This window comes from Dasypus novemcinctus, chromosome 13, assembly GCF_030445035.2.
Source record: "Dasypus novemcinctus isolate mDasNov1 chromosome 13, mDasNov1.1.hap2, whole genome shotgun sequence".
Lineage (NCBI taxonomy): Eukaryota > Metazoa > Chordata > Mammalia > Cingulata > Dasypodidae > Dasypus > Dasypus novemcinctus.
In genome coordinates, this window is record NC_080685.1 from 64,639,559 (window position 1) to 64,663,489 (window position 23,931).

Genomic DNA, 23,931 nt, shown 5'->3' on the forward strand with positions numbered 1-23,931 from the left:
AGAGCTATTATGTGGGGGCATTTCCAGGACTTGGAGTTGTCCTGGGTGGTACTGCAGGGACAGATGCTGGACATTGTATGTCCTGCCATGGCCCACTGGGTGGACTGGGGGAGAGTGTAAACTACAATGTAAACCATTATCCATGTGGTGCAGCAGTGCTCCAAAATGTATTCACCAAATGCAATGACTGTCCCATGATGATGGAAGAGGTTGTTGATGTGGGAGAAGTGGGGTGAGGGGGGTGGGGAGTATATGAGGACCTCATTTTTCTTTAATGTAACATTAAAAAAAAAAATAGTGCATTGGCTACAGCAAACTGTGTGACCAAATCCCACATAAATAAATGAGGCAGGGAAATATGCTCCACTTCTAGTGGGAGGAACTGCGAAGTCACAGGGCAAAGGGCATAGATGTAGGGAAGGATGAGGAATTGGTAACTGATACAATCTACCATGTCTGAAAATAAGGAGAGTGGTGAGAGGTGATAAAATAACTCCCACAGAGGATTTCCATGCTCCATGGTTATATAAAATAAAAAAAAACAAAAGCTTGCTCTTACTTGTCTGTACACATCTGCTTCAGTCAGTTGGTCAAGGGGCTGGGATCAGGGAGGTTTACTTTGACACGACCAGAATTTGCACCCTTGGGGGCAGTGCTTTGGCCAGCCAGACTTGCTCTGTAGTGACTTTTGGCCCCCTAGCTTATGCGTAGGCCAAGGAAGTGTGGACTGTTGGTAATTATTCCTTCATTTTGTTGGCTTGAAGGGGCCTCTTAGCAGGGATCTGTGTGTTGTGTAGCGTGGTGTTGCAACAGCACCAATCTGAGACCACTCAAGTGACTCAGACTCAGGACTCGTCAGACTGAGATGACTCGGGTAGTGCCCCCATGGGTTCACTTACCTTTCTTCTTTGAAATCCAGAGATTTCAAAGTAACCTCTCTATTCTCTCAAAGGCATGATCCCTAAATCAGAGCTGAAACCATTCTCCATGCCTTGACATGCAGCACGGAATTGGTCAAAATCTGGAGTGAAGCCTCACCGGGTTCATTTTGACAGGTTCTTCTTCTTTGTAGGCCCCATTTCTGATGATGGACATTGTAGGAAAGCGTCAAATGGGGGATTGCCCACTAGTGCGTGGGATTTCTCCCTGCTTGTGAAAGGGGTGGAATCACATCCACACTTCCTGGTGGTACAGAGCAAATGTGCATAGAACCAGATCATCCCTTTTAAAACTATGTCGAAGCCCCGCGTAGTGTGGCCTCCACACCCCTTGCTTTATCCTTTTTGTCTCATCCTTCATCACACTGGTACCTTACTTTCTTGGCACAAGTCATAGTTTGTGTTTCTTTGAATGAAGCTTTCTCAGAATCAGGAATTTCTCTAGGCTTAAAAATGAATACCTGACTTGGTTGCAAGCAGTTCCTGGACTGCAGAATATTAACTGGAAAGGCCCTTGGTTCTAGTGCCCCCTCCTGTTCATGGCGTAGCCTGACCTGGATGACCTCCACGGTCCTTTCCTGCTCTGAGATCTGTGATGGAAGGCCCTCTCCAGCAGCCGGCCAGTCTGCCTCCCTTCTTTTCCCACAGGCTACACTGGGAGATCCTCTTTTTAGTGAACTGTAATGTGCATTCTTTTTTCTTCATGTCCCTGACCTTGAATTCTAAACATTTATTTTCACACTGCCCCTCACTAGTTAAGTTCTCATTGAAAATTTGGGAGCTTGTCAGTAAAGTTGCTATAATCCAGGTGTCATCAAGCTTTGTCTTGATTACCAAGGAAAAACTAACAGGAAAAAAAAAGGTTTCATACAGGGGAGTGAAGGTGAAAATGTTGCCAGTCACTGGAAATGGATGCTTTTGGCTGCCGTGTGGTATACCTGCAAGCAAAATATTGTTATTAAAATAATCTACCATCAGTTAGCCCTCAGATATGAACCACAAAGTTGATTTACTTAGGAATATAAAAACAAACTTAAAAAATGTTTCAGAAAGTAACCAAAACTATGTTATGATAGAACCACAGTTGGAATCTTACATACAAAATTAAAGAGCTGGCTGACTTTTTAATTAACAAATTATTCAGTGAAATTTACTGACAGTTATGCCATGAGAAGAAGTCCATAGGAAACAAATAGTTTGTTGGTAGCTAGATAATCTGGAAACTAAACTTCTATATTCTGTTTCCATTATGAAAGGAAGTATCTGTTTTTAAAATTACTGTCAGGATACTTTATAAAATTAATACGGTATGATTTCTATACCTCCTACCTGCTTTCAAGAAATTACTCATAATTTTCTACAAGAACTGAAATTTTTAACTTAATGATTTTTGGGACACACCTACTAGTGAGTTCTAGGCATCCTTTTTCTTTGGTAATTGGCGATGTGTGTAGGAGAAATGTGAAAAACACATTAATTGTTGCACCCCATGCCATAACTGTCCTTGATATCCAATATGAAAATAGGAATAGTTGATTCTACCAGCAAATCTGGAAATAGGGAAAGTGGCAGAACCCATCAGAGGTTGTGTTCCCTCGAGAAAGTCACTTTATTTTTTCTGAACCTTATTCTCTTTGTAATGTTCTGCTTTTTTGTTCACAAGATAGTTATGAGACCAAAACGAGGTACATTCAGGAAAGCATATCACAAACCTCACCGGGTTTAATATCCCCGAGGTAGTGGTACATTAGGTAATTTACCATGTCCCCATGAAGAGAAGGCTGAGCCCTGGCTGCATGCTGGCTCTAGCCAGGGAAATTGAGTGCTGGTCCTGGTAGTTCTGTCAGCTAGCTGCTAGCTGTGTGAACCTCAAGTCCCATTTACTCTGAGCCTCGGGTTCCTCAGCAGTGGAAAGGGAACAGGGCCAGGGGATTTTCAAGGGCCTTTCTGGTACTAATGTTACGTGCATAATCCGAGATCCTTATCTTAGCCCCCTGCTACAAAATCTGGTATTGATGTGGGGTCAGGATCTCTGTGGGCATGGTAAGCAGTGTTCCTGCTCAAGGCAGTAGGACTGATGAAAGGACTTGGCTCTAGCAGGTGGATTAAGGATTTCCTTCGGGAGCCCATATTGCCTCTGGTTTCTGGTATCTGCTGCCATCTGCTGGTTCACCTCCCTAAGAGCTGCTGAAAACTAGGAAAACGAGAGACCCACCTTGCCTCACAGGGAGGCAGACTGAGCCGTTGAACTGCATCTGACTTTACGGGTGGGAGGTGGGGGTGCTGACACCAGAGAGAAGATACCTGTGTGCTGTGGGCTGTCGGGGAGGACATAACTGAAATCATCTGTCTCGACTTCTGCCTCCGCTTTGAAACATGTAAAATATGCCATTGGCCAAAGTGCTAATAGTTGTGATTTCTTCTGGGTTGTGTTTACTTTTCCAGCTCTCGGAATCCTCCTCCTCGTGTTCCTCTATCCATTCCATGGACACAAATTCCTCAGGGATGTCATCCTTAATCAACCCTCTCTCCTCCCCCCCATCCTGCAACAACAACCCTAAAATCCACAAGCGCTCTGTCTCCGTGACATCCATTACCTCGACAGTGCTGCCTCCTGTTTACAACCAGCAGAACGAAGACACCTGCATCATCCGCATCAGCATAGAGGACAACAACGGCAACATGTACAAGAGCATCATGGTGAGGCGCAGACCGATAGCCTTGGCGTGTGTAACGGTAGCATGTGTGTGCACTCACACAAAACGAATATGCGTGAATGCCGGGATGTCCCTGGGCCGAGGTGGTGATGTATTACATGGATCTGTACATTCTTACAATGCATATAGGTTATGGTTTTAGAACTGATCAAACCCTGAAATTTATTCATCCAAATCCATATCACCCTTTTCAAAACTGTCAACTCGGATGACTGTAACAATAGTCCAAGGATGATGTCATTGCTTTACACCTTCTTGGAAGTTTACATATAGATTAACATCTGGTTTTATAATGGAATTTCCATGCATTCTTGGGAATGTCCTCCATGGCAACAAATAGATATGGATGTTTGAAAGCTTTTTGGGAGGTGGAACAGTAGAATTCATTCATTTAGGTCATCAACTTTCTGGTTTTTGGTCTGGGGAGGACGGTGAGGGAAGATGAGATGCTGTCCAGACAAGTTCTGGTAAGTGAATAGGAACTACTGGGGGAAGAGATTAGGGAGATGGGGGGAGGGGGGGAAGGGGGCATTTAAATTGGAGGCACCAGTGGAATTTTCAGAGCCCATTGTGTATGAGATGAACAGAAACACGTGCTGGCGCTGGGCTTGAGAACTGGGAGTCCACCGGCCTCCACAGAGTGGACTCGGTCATGCAGGGCGTGAGTGTATGAGACAGAACTCAAGGGGCAGTGGGGGAGGGGTGCCAGGGAGGTGGGAGACCCACAGGGAAGCCAAGGTCAGCACTGCTTATTTTTGGAGTGTCTACAGAGATTCTCTTACATGTCCCAACCAGAGAAGTATGTTCCACCTACATAGCTCTAAAGTGTCTCTAAATTATAGCATGGATTCATAACACCAAACAGTTATGCTTTGGAACCTGTGATAGGTACAGTCAGAGTCTGCTGTGCTCTATCTGGGATGTTATTCCAAACCCTACTGTCCAGGATGAGTCTTAGATTTTGTGTGCAGTGTAAGTGTTCTTTTTGGGGAAGAGTTGAACAGATGATACCCCTCTGTCCCCCAGATTCCTTCCTCAGTACACTGACTGCCTTTGTGGTACCTGCAACTTCTGCCAACCCCTTCTGTAGTCCTTTATATTACACAGAGGTGGTGTCACTCATCTTCTGTTAAAAAATCATCCCAACCTGGCTCATAGACTGATCATGAAAGATGACACACTGTTCTGGTGTCTCAATCTCACTGTCAGGCATTCCAAAGAGAAACCTTGCTCCATGGGAATTCTCTTCATAAAATTTATTTTACTGTGTGCCCTGGACCAAAGGATGGAAGTAATTCAACTGAATTTGGCCTCAAATAGCAGTTTTCAAACTTTCAGTTTCAGGATCCCTTTACATTTTGAAAAATTGTTGGGGCTTCAGGTTATATGGGTTATAGCTATTGATATTTACCGTATTAGATATTAAAACTGGCATTTTAAACTATTAATTCATTTAAAATAACAATAAGTGTACTGCATATTAATGTAAGTTATACTTTTTAATGAAAAATATTTAATTTTTCCAAAAAGTATTGAATGAGAATAGTAGCATTGTTTTGCATTTTTGCAAATCCCTTAAAGTCTGGCTTAACAGAAGAAACTGGCTTTCTTCAGTGAAACTGGCTTTCTTTTTTCTGGTTTTTGTTTTTTGCTCGATTGCAGGACATTGAAGAGTATAATGACTAGTAGTATAGTTGATTATCACTGCACTGATTTATGCTAAAGGACCAGCAGTTTTATCCACCATTGCTTTTGCAGCAGCAATGCAAATATCAACACAAATAAAAAGACAGATAACATCTTAGTACTATTATGAAAATAGTCTTGTCCTCAGGATCCCCTTAGAGAGTTTCAGGGACCAGGAGCCATAGGTTGCATGTTGAGAACCACTGGCCTAGAGGACTTGCTTTGCAGGAGCTATCCTAATCCCCTGAGTCTAGGTCTTTCCATAGAAATTAGGAAAAAATAACACTTTAAGACTATTTCTAAAGGTACCTCTTTCTATTATGTCAATCTCCAAGTCTTCCCTGCTCTCAGGATTTCCTATGACCATTAACTTTTCATTCTGGTTAAGGTGCATGAGAGAGACACCTAAGCATTATTCAGTACTGGGCCATCCAGTACAGTAGCCAGTAGCCAGCTGTGGCTAGTGAGCACCTGAAATGGAGCTGGTCCAAATTGACATGTGGCATGTGTGCAAAATACATACCAGATTTTGAAGGCTTAGTATAAAGAAATGTAAAATATCTCATTAATAGTTTTATATTGATTAACTGCTGAAATAATATTTTGGATTATTGAGTTAAATAAAATATATTATTAAAATCTCACTTTCAAAAACCTTTTTAATATTGCTACTAGGAATTTAAATTTACATATATGGCTCGCATTGTATTTCCCTTGGACATTTGCTGGTTCAGTGTCACAGCATGAGCCTGCCTACATGACTGAGCTGCCAATTCTAATTGCGATCATCAGTTCCCCTCAGTAGCTTTTCTGGTACAAAGTAATAAACAACTAAGGAAAGCCTTTGGCCATCCCATCCTCATTTGGACACATCTGGGCAACAATATAGATGAATCTCAAAAACATCATATTAAGCAAAAGAAACCACATACAAAGGTTATACATATTGCGGGACTGAACAAATAAGAGGAACTGAAAATTGATACATGCAACAATATAGATGAATCTCAAAAACATCATATTAAGCAAAAGAAACCAGATACAAAGGTTATACATATTGCAGGACTCTATCCTTACAAGTCAAAACTGATCTATGGCATTAGAGAACTAATCTTAGGGTTAAGTGGTGGGGGGAGGGGTTGATTAGAAAAGGGCTCAAGGGAACTTTCTAGAAGGATGGAAATATTCTTTATCTAGATTTGGGTGGTGGTGCATATACAGGTGTATATAGTTACTAAAAGCTGAAGAACTAAACATAGGATCTGTGCATTTAACTGTATGTAAAATATACTTCAATAAAACTCAGCTTCTAAGTGTTTGAAAAGAATATATCTAACATTTTTTAAAAGCACAAGTAAAGGCTCCCCTCATTCCAAATTCTGACTTTCTCCCCTCTCCTCTGCCCACCAGCCAGCTATTCTCAGTGTGCTTATTGCAATATAAAGAGGGCTGAATTATGTACCATTCCTTGGTGATTTCTTTAAATATGAAAGAAACAATGAAAACACAGATTATTCTCACTTAAAAATCACCAGGAGGTAAGGGGGACTGAAGAGAGGAGGCCAGAAAAAGAATCAAAGTTTCCTTCAGGAAACTCTGTCATTGTGAGCTTGAGCTTGTGAGTGCTCAAATCCGTCCCTCCGGCCTGAGGGCGCAGCTGGTACTTGTGATTCAATAAACAACATGCTTTACAATGAATTCCTTGTAAGCAACAAAAATCATGCTCATGTGTTTATTACCAAAACAGCTGGCATATCCGTTTGCAAGGGAAAAAATAGGTGCACAACAGTTCTCAAGGAAGAAAATGTGTTTCTTGATCCTTTAAAGGAAACACTCTCACAACTAGGTCAAATTGGCCTAGTAGCATAAAATTAAAGGAGAAAGAACATTACTTGGAGAATGAGTGTCAGGCTAAGTTGAGTTTAAATTGGGAAATTTCAACTTCCTTTTAAGAAGAAAAGTCAGGCTAACCTTATTTCCTTTATTTAGGTTGCCCAGATGTGTCCAAATGAGGACGAGATGGCCAAAGGCTTTCCTTAGTTGTTTATTACTTTGTACCAGAAAAGCTACTGAGGGGAACTGATGATCGCAATTAGAATTAGCGGCTCTATATTGTTGCATGTATCAGTTTTTAGTTCCTCTTATTTGTTGAATAATACTCTATTGTGAATATACTAAAACTCTTTATCCATTCTCCCATTCGCCTATTGATTCCAAGTTTGGGCTATTATGAATACATATGCTCAGAACATTTGTGTGCAAGTCTTTTTGTGGATGTATGCTTTTATCTCTCTTGATAAATATCCAGAAGAGTGGGAAGCTGGGTGATAGGGTCACTTGTGCTTTTTGAAATGGGCAGCATGGTGGCCATTTCCATCCAGTGACCAGTGTCAGTAGCAGCAAATTAGAATATGTGAGGATAATTTCAGTTCAGAACTAATGCTTTACAGTTTTCATAATACCCTCATACATATTCTTTAATCAGACTGTAATTGATATGGGCAAGATGGGCAAGGCAAGGTGTTCTGTCCATTTTAGTAAGGAGGACACTGATACCCTGAGAGATTAAGTGACCTGCTCATCATCCTTTGGCTACTAAGGGTAGAGTCAGGACTGTTGGCTCTTAGTCCAGTGCTCATCCCACTAGGCCATGTCTTCCTAGAAAGGCTTGTGTAGCACAAGACAGCATGTTCTTAGCAAGTATAAGAGAGGCAGGAAAACTCTTTCAGAAGACATGAAGTTAAATGCTTTACACATTCATTCATTGTCTTTCCAGTTGACAAGCCAGGATAAAACCCCTGCTGTGATCCAGAGAGCAATGCTGAAGCACAACCTGGACTCTGACCCGGCTGAAGAGTTTGAGCTGGTGCAGGTCATCTCAGAGGACAAAGGTGGGGCACATGTTCCTCTTCATGGAAGGTTCCTGGAGCAGGTCCATGCTGCTTCTCAGATTTGGAAGGCAGAAAATGGATACACTACCTTTTTTTAAAATGGAATTGAGAATGGGATTTTAACTGCATTTTCAGTTTTTGCTGCTGTGGCACTTCTTTACCCAATAATGTGCTTCTAAGTTGTATATAAACTGGAAGTTTAGCAATTCCAATACTTTCTCCTGCTTTCAGTTAATCATTTATGAGAGGCTTTACCTTTATTTATGATTGATATTCAAGAAGTAAAAGCTTCTAACATCAGAATTTGAAGTTTTTTATATTTTTACCACACGCTTATTTAGGCATGGAACTGGTAGGCTATGAAATGCTTCAATATCACTGGGAACCATTTAAGAAAATCCTTTTCTTGAAGCCTCTTATGGCCAACAGTCACCCCTGAATGTATCTATTTTCTATTTTAGATAAAGGTTGAGAGGAGGAGATAATTCCTCTATACCCTGTCACATCATAGGAACTGACTCAATAAGTCTCTTCTCTCACTCAAAAGGAGCAGCAAATATTGTTGCCAGAGGCCAACCCTGTATGCTGACAGACCCAACGTGAACGTTGTAAACATCTTAATGTAGAACTCTTTTTACCAACAAGCAGACCTCCTCCCCCAAGCCCCCACAAAGGAAGAAAATTACACAAGTTGGGGAGGCAGCAGCAATTTATATTCCGTTTGGCCTAGAAATCACCCAGGGCTCTGTCTGGAGCCTAGAGAAGAGTGCTGAATTAGAGTAGTATCTGTCCCTAGAGATTAAAAATGTACTGCCTCTGAGAGAATCCTTTTTCAGCTGCCTCTGGGAAGTTTTCTCATTCATTCAACTGAGCTCCACATTTTTGGGCAAACCTTTCTCAGTTGTAAGTGACCTTTTAATGTAATTACAGCTAAATTTCGAAGGTGAAAAGTGGTCTCCTGAGTTTTCACCATGTTGCCCAGAAAATGCAAACTCATAACACTGTGCTTAGCAAGTAAGGCTAGTGGGCTGTAGGTCCAGGAGTCCTGAGGTGCAGCCTCTGGGCCCGGTGTTCCAGCTCACCAGCTGTGTGGTCTCCCGCCAGCTGCTTCACCTCCCTGGTTCCTCATTAGTTAAGTGGAAATATTATCCCGCTTGTTTCTCATATCTTACAGGGCCTTTGTGGAGATAACAGGAAATAGTGTACATGAAAGTCCTTTGGGGACGTGCTAAGTGTTATACTGACGTGTTACTCTTTGTGGATTGGGGTAATTTTCAGGGTGTTACTCTTTGTGGACCATTTGTATGAATAATGTACAAGAACCAGTTTGAGCTCCTCCAGTCTTGCTGTGGGATCTGAATGTCTGAGGTTAAAAGAAGGCTCATTTAATCCAGTTCCCCAACCAGTTCCTCTCCAGGTTGCCTTCTCACCCTGATGTCACCAAGCTAGACTATGTTTTACCTTTTTTATTCCCTCTGTTTTTTGTTTGTTTTTTTACCCATTACCCGAGTGCCAATCTCTATATACTTTCTTTTAAAAATACAGGCAAACTGAAAATTTTGATTTGATCATTTCATGTACTAGTAGGAACAAACCTTATTCAGAAATTGCAAATATCTGGTTGTGTACCATTGAAAATAGTCTAAATGTTAGCAGATATACACTGTCTTATATGGATGCTGTTGAATATTAAGACGCAAGCTCTTGACAAAGCAAGAACTCAAATGGAATAAAATACTGATTAGACTGGCAGTTACTTAAAAGAATAACTCAATATTCTAATTAAAGAGTTCTGGGAACCTCTGTAGATTAGGTCTCCTGCTCCCCTCACCCCCATAGGCTGACCTGCGAAAGCTGACTACGTTCTCTTTCTGTATCTTTTTCAGAACTAGTGATCCCAGACTCAGCAAATGTCTTTTATGCCATGAACAGCCAAGTGAACTTTGACTTCATTTTACGCAAAAAGAACTCCCTGGAAGAGCAAGTGAAACTACGTAGCCGGACCAGCTTGACATTGCCCAGGACAGCTAAACGGGGCTGCTGGAGCAACAGACATAGCAAAATCACCCTGTAAAGGGAGGGACCAAGTGGCCCCTTGCTTTCCAAAGGCAGAGTGGGGCTGAGAACAGGCAGTGGTGACTGCAACTACCATCCAGTGTTAGAGGATCATTGGTGAAGTCAACAGATATTTATTGAGTACCTACTGTGTACAAGGCACTATGATAGGCATTGTGGGGAAATCAGAAATGATTTTGACATGAAAACGATGAATGATTCACTGATTCTCTTTGGCCTATTTGAGACTGGAATGCAAAATTATCCACATTTATAAGTATATATATATATATACACACATATTTGGTGCGTTGTATGTGTGTGTGTGTATATATATACATACATATATATATATATATATATATGAGGGACTTTATGGGATATTCTGGACTATGGGAAAACAAATTTGCACAATGGCCTGGGAAGTTAAGGTCACTTTTTACAGGGTGATAAAAGGAACTGAGAACCTAATCTCATACCTTCCAAGTAAGCGGAGTCATTCCTAGCATACAGAGTGTCCTTTGTGCCAGTATTACAAGAACTCCAAACTTTATTTTTCTAAAGGGAGAGAATTACTTTCTCAATCAAGTGCCACCAGAAAAGAACAGCTGCAGAGGTTGGACCTGCCACAGGCTGAATGAAAGGCCTCTTTGGAAAGGGTTTGGATGAGCCAGTGGCCTCAACCTCTGCTTCTATCTGTCACTTTCTGCTACCCTGGGGTAGGGTAGGAGGAGTTTCTGAGGCCCACTCCGACCCCCTGACCTCACCATCGCTCGTCTCTAGTCAACATGAGCCCGTTTGATTTCTGGCAACCATGTCAAGTTTCTATTCTCGCCCCTACCCCGGAACATATCACAATTATTGCACACACAGCCATGTTCTTTGGTAACATTATCAGCTTACTGGCCAGAAAAGAAAGTGCAAAAGAATCGTGACTCATTTGGACTCTTTTATTTCTCAGAATCTCACTATATCATTGCCTTTTCCGAATGCCTTTTGCATGTAAAATCATATGTCTGGAGCCTTTTGCCACCTGAACTGTAGTACCTCTTTATTATGTGCAATTTGTTTCTCAGGTGTAGAAATTTCTACTACAATTGACTATATTTGATCATTTTGAGCCTGTGAAAGGTTTCTGAACAGTGATTGCCCTCTTAGCTCCTCTGAAGATGTTCCCTGCCAGTAGCAGCGTCCTATTTTACTTATTAACTTTTACAGCATTACTGTGCCTAGTCATGGGGAAAGAAATGGGGCTGCATCTTTTATTGAAGTAATCTCTCAAAGAGGTACATTCTTCCAGATGGAATCAATAACATTTTTTTCTTTTTACAGCTTCCCACACCTGCTATCACAGTGTCACTGTTTCAGTGACTTTTTATTTCTAGCAACACCATCATGCTCTCCCTTTCAAATCTGAGCTGTGCTGGGGTTTGAACTAAAAGCCATATGTGGGATGGTTGACGTGTAAGAAGCACTTTCAGAATGTTGTCCTTTTTAAGAAAAAATTCTCAAAATACCAGTTTTTATTCCAAAAATAAAGAAAATGAACTCAGATTATGAAATACAGATTGTAACATGGGACTTTTTTTCTCCTAATCCTGTAATTCAGCTCTCAAAAGACATGTGGGATTTATATAAGTAGCCATATGAAATCTGTAAGAAACACCAGGAAAAGTTTTAGAGATGTGTGGAAATGGACCAAAAAATGAGCAAAGAAGACCTCAGATTTCCATTAGGTCTTTCTAGGGAGACCAGTTTGTGTATTATAAAGACTGACTGGGTTTCAACTAGTCAGAAAACACTTCCTTAAGTTTGTAAGGCTTGTCCGGTTTGTGCTTTTGTACTTGGAGGAGAGATGGCCAAGGTGGCAGAAGTCACAGAGATTGAAGTCAAATGCAGTCTCAGCCTAATTTTTCTCAGTTCAAAGGTCAGAAAGAAGATACAGAATTGTTGGCCCAGTTTGGGGTGTGACTACCAAGACATATATTGTGCCCATGTGCTTGCCTTTGTACTTATATTGTATATGTAGAATCTAGATTTATATACTGCAATGTAAAAAATATATATACTTTTTTAAAGATGATGGAAATTCTAAGTAGATAAAACATAGCTTCATTTATTTAATGCCACTTTAAATGTCTTAAATTTGTTTCCTGGTAGACAGTCACATAATGTTTTTAGCTGCTCACATGTTATCTTTCTGCATCTCCATCATCTGTTTATCTTTTGATTAAACTAATAAACTGACTTGGGATTTGGTTGGCTTGTGCTGCCAGACCCCAAGGGGTTGTATCTGGAGCATTAATCAGGCAGGTTCTGGGTTCTGATATGTCAAGCTTTTTGGAAGCCCACACTGGATTGGTTGGAGAAAGCAGAAGGAGAGCCAGTGGCCGGGTTAGGAGGGATCCTCCCCGACTGGCAAGTGTTATGAGCATTCAGGGGAAAGAGTGATGTTCCGAGCAAGCTGCAGGCGAGTATGTTTGCTAGATTGCTGTTCCTAGGACTCACACGATGGGGACACGTTTTTGAAAATCCAACTGAGATTAAGGATCCAAGGTAACATTCTGCCTTCTTTTTGACAGCCTTTCCTCCCACTCTGATTGCTCCCATCTCCCTAATTCTTGAAACCTTCCATGGGGCACTAGAAGCCAGGGGACCACCATGGAGAAAGGAGAGACTGTCTTCCCAAAGGGCATTCAGATTGAGGCCAGCTTCACTATTCAGACACCCAAAGCTTTGCAGAGAGAAAATTGGGGCAAAATGGGATATGCAGTGGAGTAAAATAGAGTACTACATTTTACAAAATAAACTGGTCAGTTATTTTGCAGCTTTTTGAATATGACTCTTATTGTCATCATAGTGTCCATAACAAGTTTCCACAGTTATTTTCCAATGGCTTCTTAAATGAACCCATATCATCAAGTTTTCTGGGGTCTTAATGGAATTTTGGAGAGAGCCAAATAGCTGTTTTAATAATAACTAATGGATAATATGGGGTGGGCCAGGAAAAAAGGGACTTCCATCTCTGGAACTGGGTGACTTTTTTCAAGATGATTCTAGAAGACTGGTTTCCTTGTTTTGCCTCTGTCAAGAGACTGGGCTTAATGACTTTTACCTGAAGGAATAATGTCTTAACATATCCTTTCTTGGAGCACTTTCCAGTTACTCATGCAGCACAGGACTGCTTTGAGGCATTCATGATTGCGTATATATCCTGATTTCAATGTTACCAAGGTTCCCTGATCTCAAATCCCTTTCTCTGCAGATGCCTACCTACTGTGTCTCTTTAAATGAAATACCTATGGAAGGATATTTTGGGCTAGGCTGAAGTAATTGAAATTTCAATATCTCAAGATGAGTAAGTTTTATTATTTTTTTCATTCCTATCCCAGTGTATTGCAAATCAGACAGCTCTCCTGAGTGGCTTTCCTCTAACAGTGGCTTAAGGATCCAGGCAGCTTCTATCTTGCAACTGTGCCATGTCAGTTTTTTGCTTTAATTTACAGTGATGGTAAACGAATATGGAGAACTCATAACTGTTTCTAACTGCCTTAGAACAAAGTGACACACATCACTTCCATTCACAGTCCACTGCCAGTCCATGGCCTCCATCTAACTGCAGGGGAGGTTGGGAAATACAGGAGAGCACCTGGAATCACACCTAGATGGTAGCTGAGCCCTACCATCTCTGCCACAAAGGGTTAATGTTTTTCCCTTAGGTGCATGAGTTTGTTAATTTTTCTATGAGTTTGATAAAAAAGTTTTGAGACAGCAGTGAAGACTTGAGATAAGGACTGCACAGAGCGAAGGAAGAGTTGAAGAAAGGTGCTCAAAGAAGAAAATACTGGAAAGAGTAACTTAATTTTTTTCTAGAATTTTGCCTTGACTGAATTTATTTTTAATGTTCAGTATGCAATCACCACCAATTTACCTGATTTGAAGACAGTCCCTCTTTTGGTGAAGCCAGGAGCTACTTTACAGATGCAGTTGTAGTTCAAGTTAAAAACAAAAAGAGATATAGAAAAACTAAAGTGTTTACACATTAATCACACCAAATAGGGGCAAGGGAAATTTAATTATTTTAGACTCAGAACTTGGCAACCATTACTGGAGGTGGCTTTTCAACATCTCTACCAAAGTGCTAACATAAAGAAGAGCCCTGCATGGGAGCAGTTTGCTTATTTAACAGAGGAATCCGGTATTTTCAGCATTTTCTTTAGCGTTGGAAGGCATCTTAGAATCATGCGGTCAACTCTTCATATTACAGATACAGAGATAGGCCCAGAGCAGTTAAGGATGTTGCCTAAGGTTAGTAGCAGAGCTTTGACTTAGCAGACCCCGCCATGTGTGTATCACACTGGCTGGACTCTGAATAAAGGAGGCTTTCCTGACAGCTGCTCCTTCACAGCCTCATGGAAGTGGGGAGAAACCCAAGTCTGTTGGTTCCAACCCCAAACTTTCAACCATGTGAATTCATACAAGCTATCTTAGTCAGATAAGCATCTGGTCGGTTCTTTAAAATCTCCAAGAAATGTTCTGCTGTAAGTCAGAACACTACAACCTATCATCCTGAGCATTATTTCCACCTCACAGATGAGGTAACGGGTCCATACAGGCCCTCAGGATGGCATTGTGAGTTAGCTCTCCAGCTAGGATTTGAAGTCACTTCTGATCTATGGACTCTACCAACCCAAAAGGGGCGGCGGAGACAGCACCAGGGGATAGCATTCTATGCAAAGCACTATCCAAACTAGCAGCTGAGGAAGGAGGACCGGATGTGATGGGCCTGGGCACCATCGGAGAGCCAGTCCCAGGACCTCCTTGCCCAGCCTTTCTGGAAGCCAATTATTTTTATTCCCATCATTGTTTGATCCCAAAGCAACATTTGGGCTACGGTTCCAATTGCTTTCACAAAAAATTGAAAGTGATACCTATAAATCAAGTAAAAAAAAAAAAAAAAAGTACAATGAAGGATTTAAGCTGTGTCTGAATTGCTCCAGCCATAAAAATCAAGGCATCAGTTTTGAAAAGGGGGAAACATTGTAAATGAAACTATTCACTTGCCCCAAATAGCTTTTTCTGATGCTCATTTATACAAAATCCAACACCTAAGCCTCTAGCAAAATGTCATCTGAGAATCTGTTGTCTGATCAGTTGAATAATCAACATATTAGATTTCATAGGTAAGAAGTAGACAAAGGGGTTGGAGTTGTGAGTGCCTGCGTGTGTGTGTGTGCATGCATGTGTGTGTGTGAGAGAGAGTGATTTTGACTGAGAGACTGAGGCATAAGACATTCAAAAACAAGAAGCTAGACAGATTATCCACAAGAAGTTTTGCAGTAGATACAGTTTGGTGTGGTGGAATCTGACTGCCACTTACCACCTTAGGCAAGTCACTTAAGTTAGCTTTTGCCTCATCTAGCGGTTGATAGTTCTACCTTTTAGGGTTCATGTGGTATTAAATTATATGGCACAGATAAAGTACTTTTGGGGAATAGTAACCATTTGCTGCTCTTGTTTCTGAGAGGCTGCTTGCCTATGGGGAGTTGTGTCTTAAAAGAATCTCTCCAATCTCTTTCCCTGGGTGAGCAGCCAAACAGTCCAGATGTGAGCTGCTTAGAGGTGGGGTTTCAGATGCATGGAACAGCATCCTGGGAAAATCTAAGCCTGCTGCTGCTTTGGGGAAAGACTGACTCATGGAGTTGGAGGGCAGTCAGGACTCCTGTCGCTTATTCTTCCAAAAAGGCTCCCAGAGACAGGCGCAGCTTGGATGCCAGCACTCCCCTTGTTAGGCTGCAGGCTTTGCAGTGTGAGCTCACCCTGGATGGGGCTTTGATGTGAAACAATCCTGATGGCGAAGGCCCTCCCACAGCCAGAGAGCTGGCGTCTCCAGACAGAGCGGGCAGGGATCCTGCACATTCTTGGAACCCGTCTGCCATCAGCAGAGGGGTTGGTATCTCTCACTGGAGGCCATGCTCCCCTCTCCTGTGTCCTCCCTCCTCTGTGTACTGTCTGGAAGGGTCTCTACTTTGAGGGCTCTGTTCCAGGATGATTCAAATGCACAGCTATGAACTGTCACTGTTCCAGAGGCATGGAGGGCACAGGATCGCCCACCTGTTCCATTTGCAGGATGCTCAACTCAACAACATTGTCCCTTGAAGGGTCAGCTGTCGCCTCTTCCATTTTAAGCCTCCCACTATTCTCCCCTTCACTGCTCCTTCGTTTTCAGCTGCTAGGTCTGCTTTCCCTCTCAGCCTCCTATGTTTGCACCGTCTCTCTCCCGGGCGCAGCTCTGCGCGGCCCCCTTTGCTCTGCGTGCTGTGCTCCAGAAGCCACTCCTTTCCTCTTTCCTCTACTCCCAAACCCCCACAGGGCCTGCACCACTCTCTCGGCCCCTCACCCTCAGCCCCATGCAGGGTTTCCTCCCTGTGCCCAGCCTGAACGTCACCATCCCCTTCAAGTCGGCACAAATCCTGTGGCATTTTTAAAAGCATTTAGAAACCCTTCGGACCACAGCACCAACCCACAGGCACCTCAACTCTTGTCTGGGGGTCTTCTCCAAACCTCGAATTCCTTTTGGGAAAGGACACTATTGCTGGCTAGTCTGCAAGTTTTTCTTAGGAGAGCAACATGAGAATAGAGAGAGGCTGTCCAGCCGCCCAGAAAATCAGATTCCCCATGTGCAAGGGCCCCGACCTGTGTGTCAGGCGGCTCATTAGACTGGATCTGCGGGTGCTGCACAGCAGGCTCTCTGCAGGCCCCAAGGGGCTTGGGCGGTTTTATTAAAACGCCCATACACAGGAAGCCAAGCTGAAGAAACTGCAGGGAGGGGCATAAAAATAAACTCAGTAAATTAAAAATAAAGAGACACCAGTCCTCAGAGGCGACTTTCATTCTTTCCACCCCACCCTGCTTTTGAGGGCAGGTGGGAGGATGGCTTTGGGCTGGGAGCAGCACAGCTGGTGTCACAGGAACTACTGAACAAGGATTATCTTAAGTATCTGGTATTAACACATCCATGGGTGGGAGCAAACAAGCGAGCCCATTTTAGGAAAATTCACGGAGCAGAAAAAGAGGCCATTTTCCTGCCCAACACCAAATTTTAAGGGAGCCACCCCTTTCTATGAAATCCCATTCAATGTTTAACAGTTCTGTCAATAAATTCTTCCCAAAAGGTCACCTAAACTACTGTAATTCAAGCCTTTTTCGCTTGTTCTGTCCCAGTGATGAGAGGGCCCCATTTTTTATGAATTCTTTTTTTTTTTCCTTCAATATAATGTTTTACAACCCACCATCATTACTTCTCTCATCTCCAGTTGGCCACCACTGCCAGACTTTTTGGCATGTCAGCTGCCCTGTGTTGTCTAAGCACTGCCATATGCCCACTCACGTGCCTCTCCTCCCTCCACATTTAATCAGATCATCTCTGGGGGTGCAGGTTCTCCCTGAAATAATAAGCATCACTCTAATGCATAAAAACATGGGCCTAATGATGATTTCCATGGTTGCCTGCACTTGGTTCTCAGAATATTTCACCCATCAATGCTATTTTCTTATCAAATGAACAGCCTCATTCTAATGTTTACTTCATCATTAATGAATTTCTTGGTGAATTAACTCCTTGTCAGTCATGGAGGTCACCTGTGGATTAATTTTTTCCCCCTCTACTTACTGGAGAGAATGGCTCAAAAGCATGAGACATTATAGAAAGCCTCCAGGAAGACCCACCTTTATTTTACAGTTACTCATTGTAGGGATTTACTCCAACTACAAGTGAGGAGATCCCCAAGTTTGTAGGAAACAGTTCTTGTTTTAGACACCAACATTTTCCTGGAAACCTCTGCATTATGCATCAAGACAGTAACCAAACCCACAATGCCGCAGAAGCAATGACCTGCGTAGTCCTTAGGTTGTCCAGCAAGGGAAGGCTGTGGACTTACCTTTTCATCATTATTGGGTCTCAGTCTTGTTTCCGTCATCACCTCCAACACACAGCTAACTCTTCAGCCCTCCTGCTTTCCTGTCACTCTGACATGACGGGCCCTTTCTTGTACACATGACTTAGCTGTGCTTGGCATGTATTCCCACCTGCCATAGCCAACTCTTCTCCCTCTTCTAAATTCCCATCCATCCTTCAAAACCCAACACAAATATCACCTCCCCAGCACGGCTGTTCCACCTATCCTCAGCAGAATCAGGTTCTCTGGGGTCCTATGGCTCTATTTTTTCCAATTTCTGAAATGAAGGCATCCTGTTTTGCAACTATGTGCTTATAAGACTCTCTACTGGCCCCTCGACCTGTAGCAGGAGGGACCTTGACTAGTCCTCTGTGGGTCCCAGGGCCCAGCACAGGGCCTGAAACAAGGCAGCACTCATGGCATAACTTTTTAAATTTGGGGAAACTTTGTCTGAAATCCAAGAGGTCATGTTGAGGCCAACATGGATTCTCTTTGTTTTGGCCTGAAGAGAAAGCCCTTATGCCTTGGACAAGCATCTCAGTATTTTCAATGAATGGATAGACTGACCTACAATATAAAAACTCAAGATGGGCACCTCCCTCAACACCCTTCCTCTGGGGACCCCGTCTGTGTTTCTGTACTCTAGAATCCTTTTCAGCATACCCAACTTTACCCATCAGTCTAAAGCAACCCCCACTGGACAGGAAGTTCAATGACCATCCTCTCATTTGCTGCAGGTATCGCATAGCAGCCATGGTTGTCTCTGGCCTGCTACATCCTTGGAAATCCCAGCAGCCATGGTCCTGGAAGTGTTTGAGGAACCAACGAACAATCATAGCTTCAAGCTAATTGATTTTGCTTTTCTTTTTTCCCCACAAAGAGTTCCAGAAGACAACGAGTTTCTCAGTTCCCCACCCTGAAATGGCACAGCTTGACAGACAATGTCGGGTGCTGGGAGGCCAGCTCATCCTTGTTTCCAGAGTTCCAGCAGCAGGCTAGCCTGAACCCACAGCAAGGCCCATGAAACGTGTCCTCAGCAAGTTGTAAGAGCTCAGTTCAAACCCAGCAGCATCAGCACTGCCGAAGCCAGGGCCGTCTGTCCAGAAGACCCCACCGCTGGACCCCAAGAGGAATCCAGATGGGCTTTGACCTCCAGAGGAAGAGGGCAGGTGTGAGGGTGGGAGGTGAAGGCCTCTGGGATGCAGGCTCCATACGACACCAGCAAAAGTCAAACGTCTGTGCTTGAGACTTGAGGGGAGGCAGGAAGAACAATGAGGTCAAGTAACCTTGATGGCTGAAGAAATGACTTAGAAAAAAATACTGAGACTGCACTTTACAATGTTCTCAAGAAAAAAACATCGCTTAGGATTCCAGACATGAGCAGGGAGAAGCAAAAGCCAGGGTAACAGAGCCAGAACTTTATTCACAGTAGAATAGTCCTAATCTAAAATTCTAGAATTTAAGACCAATGTTTTTAAAACCATCAGACCAGCTGACAGGGAAAAAGAAAAAAACTTCTCTTATTAAACAAAACAACACAAAAATCAACTCAATCTTTCTCTGTTATCCAACACCCCAGCCACCTCCTACCCCATCCAAAAAAAAAAAATCACTAAAGCCACGCACACTTGCACACACTCAAATATGCAAACAAAGTACTAAATACCCAAGTAAACCTTAGGAATCACCTAAGGATTTTCCACAAGTTCCCCAGATGCTCTTTCTGTTCTTACAGAAAGAGTCAAGCTCTGACAGTATAAACTGGAGTTGGACAAGGTCACTTTCCCCAGCCTCATGGCTTATTTTGTGGAATACTGACAATAAGCCAGAAGGAAGGCCTAGTCTGGTGTGCTGTGAAAGGCAAGCTGCCTCGCTGTCCTCCAGCCTGGGGGACCCTCCCTTGGGGTACTAAGCTTGGTCCGGGCAGCAACACCCACCCCAAGGGCTCTGCTCCAAAGGCCCTTCCTGTCATTTTGGTGTGAAACTCAGGTTGCTGAGCCTGCAAAGAATCTACTGCATGGCTGCCGTGGTATGTGAGCATTGAGGGAGGAGGGTGTGAGGACAGGCTCCTTGGAGAATGCATTTCTGGAGGCAGTTTCACTGCTTATGGAGCCTCAGAATTTAGACCAGAGGCAAGCCATCATGAGATAGCTTAGGATCATAGATTGTAGAGCTGGAAGAGTCCACATAGTCCAACTCTGCATTTTACATTTCCTTTGAAGAAAGAAGAAAGGAGTTTTAGGTTACATCTTGATTAATTAGACAGGAGACTCTTTGGAGAGAGGGTGTGAGCCCTAGATTCTGGCTCCCAGGGCTTCTTTGATTGTTGGCCTATATCAGTTGACCAGTCCATCATTTCTGATCAAGATTTCCTTAAGTCAGTGGACAATCATTGGTGTCAGATGGTTAGAATTCCCTGCTTAACAGACCCTCCGCAAGAGTCAGGTGGGGAAATGCAGGGGAACTGTACTGTTGAACCAACGTGTCTACACTGACCACTACTCTCCAGGGTGCAAGGAACACTGGAAACATCTGTTTCTCTGCCTTATCCTACAGACAATGTTTTCCCCACATTTCATAAAATAAATAATTCAGAATATAATGAAAATTCCAGGCAAGGACAGTTGCTGGCCTGAAAATGTGTTCTGTCTCTTAACCATGACTCATAAAACTCACAGCTATAGTTCATTCCCAGACCAAGAGGTGGAGGGGAGCAGGTGATGTACTGAAGCAGCACATGGACCTCTGGGACAGGAATTACACACCAGTCCTGACCCCCTATATATTAAGTTTATCTTTATAAATAGAGCATCCTAACTCAGGTCACCACAATAAAAAAAGTCAAAGGCTGAGTTTTTTTTTCCCCTCAAATAATTACACAAACACTCAAATTGCTACCAAACTATAGCCACATGGCAAGTTGGACACCTCTTTATGGACACTCCAATTGCCATGATGGTCAAGGGCTGACTCTTGCCAAACCCAAACAACCCATCCTCCTTAGATTACGAAGACTAAGATGTAAAATCCACTTTGCAATAGGGCTCATAACACAATTCCTTTAAATAAATATCCCAATTAAGATGATATTAAATGGTTTGATGTTTTCCCCCAAACTTGTCATATATATAAGTTTTCATGATCCATCACATTCAATGGGCCAATTAGACCAATAAATGTGGTCCAGTTGGCTTGGCTGCCTAGACTACCCATTTATTGATGAGATAACTTGGTGATCATCCTTCTCCTGGATGAGTCTCAAAGCCATGTTGTTCAATCTTAGTGTGGGAAATAGTATCACATGGGTAACGAACTGGAAAGCTAGGTGTCTGGATTGAAATTTATCCTAACGGTTTCCATGAAATCTATCTCCTAGCGATCCTAAGAAATTAGGGTTTAATTTCCCTATACCCTTCCCCTGTCAAAAATATAGTAATTTTGATTTATCACCTCAAACCACTTTGGTTAGATGACTGTGAGAATGAAAAGAAATTGGAGAAAATAAATGAATAGCCCTTAAGAAAAACCAAAGATGATGCACCAACATGGGTCAAAATCCTGTGGTGCCTTCAGAGCTCATCCCTGGAAGGCACGGTGTCCAGAGAGGTGGGTGGTGGCAGTGCCTCTGTATTCTTGGCATTACTGTGGATGCGACCTTGCTTCCGGGACTTCCAGGAATGTGTTCTGTCCCAGTCAGTGGCCACCGTCTCATTGTCCCAGATGGTCGATGTCTCCGTATCACTCAGATAGCCCGGCTGGCCTGTGTAGTGTGTGGGATAGATAAGCAACGGTTCTGCGGAGAAGGCTTTCAAGTCCCTGGATTCGTAATACTCCTTGTACTCAGCTCTGAAAACAAGAGGTACATGGGCATATGAAGGGACAGAAGGCAGACAGAATAGGGGAAGAGTGGAGGGCTGCTGCTCATTTTCTCTTGCACTGTCATACATTCATTTGATTATTTTAAAAGTTGTGTCCCTTGTGAAAACTGAGTCTATAAATACTAAAGGTTTATTTAGAAGCTTTCAGATAATCTAAAAAAAAGTCAAGATATTTCAGTTCTATTTGGAAAGACTGACAGAAAAGACAGAAAAGAAAAACTCTAGGTCTTATTCTAACAGTTAAAAATGGAACTCTGTTGGATCATGATGATAAACAGATACAATCACTTTACAGAAAATCCCCTGCTCCTGGATGAATAAATTAGAAATCTGAAACCTTGGTGGCAGCCTGGGATAAGTGAAAGGGTGCAGGCTTGGAAACATGCCAACTTGACTGCCTTCTAGCTTCCAGCTCACCTTTCTAGCTCCCTGACAGGGTAAAGTAGAGGGATAACCTGGCCTCCCTCCCAGGGCTCTTGTGCAGATTATAGGAGGTGACATCTGTAAGGCTTCTGGGTCAGTGAGTCAGCATACGTATTCATGTAAGGGATATCAGTTGACCTCATATTTCTACCAGGATGTAGATACAAAGTCAGTCTCTAACATGTATGAAACAGGGTGAGAAATTCCATTTACTGAGGACAGGAGACAAAAATGGACCAGAAGCACCATGGAATCTAAATAGCTAAAATGACAAATGTCTAGTGAGGAGACCATCCAACAACTGTGAGAAGGACCAGAGGTTAGAACCTGGTCTCCTGCTCCATCAATGAACTTATGAATTGTTGATTGAGCAGGAATTATGTGTTGTATTTGGTCTAGACACAGAGATTCAAGATTCTTCCTGCCCTAAGGGGCTCATAGTGTCTTGGGAGACCAACAGGTAAGCCATCATTGCCATACTCTTTTATAAGTGCTGGGTGAGTGTAAGCTCCTGGGCTATGAGAATTCTGAGCATCAAACTGCATTTCTCTATGGATACCCTGCTCAGGAGCCACCTGCAATACTACACATCTCTGTTATCACAGATACCACAATATAGAATGATGATTTGTTCATGAGCCTGGGTTCCCCATCAGATTATGAGCTCTGCAAAGATTGGGACCACTGCCTGGCCAACATTACTGCACACGCTCAACAAACAATGAACCGAATCATATGAACTGAAAATTGTGGGGTGCTTGGGAAGATAAACTTCACCTTGAAGCATATGAGCTTATGGAAGAAAGAAGCTCAAAGACAAGGAGAGGACTGAGCAGATCATGCCCAGGTAAACTGCACACTGGGTTTTAAAGGGAACCCCTGGGCAAGACACCTGCCATCTCTGCCTCATCTTCCCCATCTGTAAAAGGGGATAATCACTTGAATCTGCTTCCCTGGTTCATGATTATGGGAAGATCATTTAGGAAAGTAGTGAAACTTTATAAAATATCAAGTTCTACCCAGAAACTGAGTAGTATAATTCACGGAGGGCCCATGCATATGGTGCTGGCCAGCCATTCAGGGCAACTCACACAGGATGCTTGTTATACATGATTGGCAGAAACTCATCCACTGGCAGCATCTTCCCAAAAGGATCAGCTCCAACCAGCTTCTGTGCTCCTTCCAGAGAGATGACATAGCCCAGGGTCCAGTAGGAATAGTCAGCTTCAACCAGATTTACCACATTGGGCACTGCTTTCTCAGGCTCTTTTACTTGCATCCTCTTTCTACCAATGTAACTAAAAGGAAAAGGGTAGAGGAGAAAAATTCCAACTTGAATATTAGACATTGATAAGAATGGAGCACAGCTTTGGTTTATACACACA

The 23,931-nt window shown here is 42.8% G+C and overlaps 2 protein-coding genes across 5 annotated transcripts in view; one reads left to right on the forward strand and one right to left on the reverse strand.

The window, feature by feature from the left end:
• RGL1 (ral guanine nucleotide dissociation stimulator like 1) overlaps positions 1–11,849 on the forward strand; it is a 257,827-nt gene extending 245,978 nt beyond the window's left edge. For all 3 annotated transcript variants that reach the window (XM_004469095.4, XM_058274849.1, XM_004469096.4), the window contains 3 exons: positions 3,384–3,638; positions 8,118–8,232; positions 10,119–11,849. In XM_004469095.4, the coding sequence (XP_004469152.1) occupies positions 3,384–3,638; positions 8,118–8,232; positions 10,119–10,306 (558 nt within the window). In that variant the 3' untranslated portion in view covers positions 10,307–11,849. The remainder of the gene's footprint in view (positions 1–3,383; positions 3,639–8,117; positions 8,233–10,118) is intronic.
• A 6,151-nt stretch (positions 11,850–18,000) lies between these two features.
• COLGALT2 (collagen beta(1-O)galactosyltransferase 2) overlaps positions 18,001–23,931 on the reverse strand; it is a 130,084-nt gene continuing 124,153 nt past the window's right edge. For both annotated transcript variants that reach the window (XM_004469091.5, XM_071207610.1), the window contains exons 11-12: positions 23,638–23,844; positions 18,001–22,091 (exon numbers count right to left, since the gene is read on the reverse strand). In XM_004469091.5, coding sequence (XP_004469148.1) covers positions 21,815–22,091; positions 23,638–23,844 — 484 coding nt within the window. In that variant the 3' untranslated portion in view covers positions 18,001–21,814. The remainder of the gene's footprint in view (positions 22,092–23,637; positions 23,845–23,931) is intronic.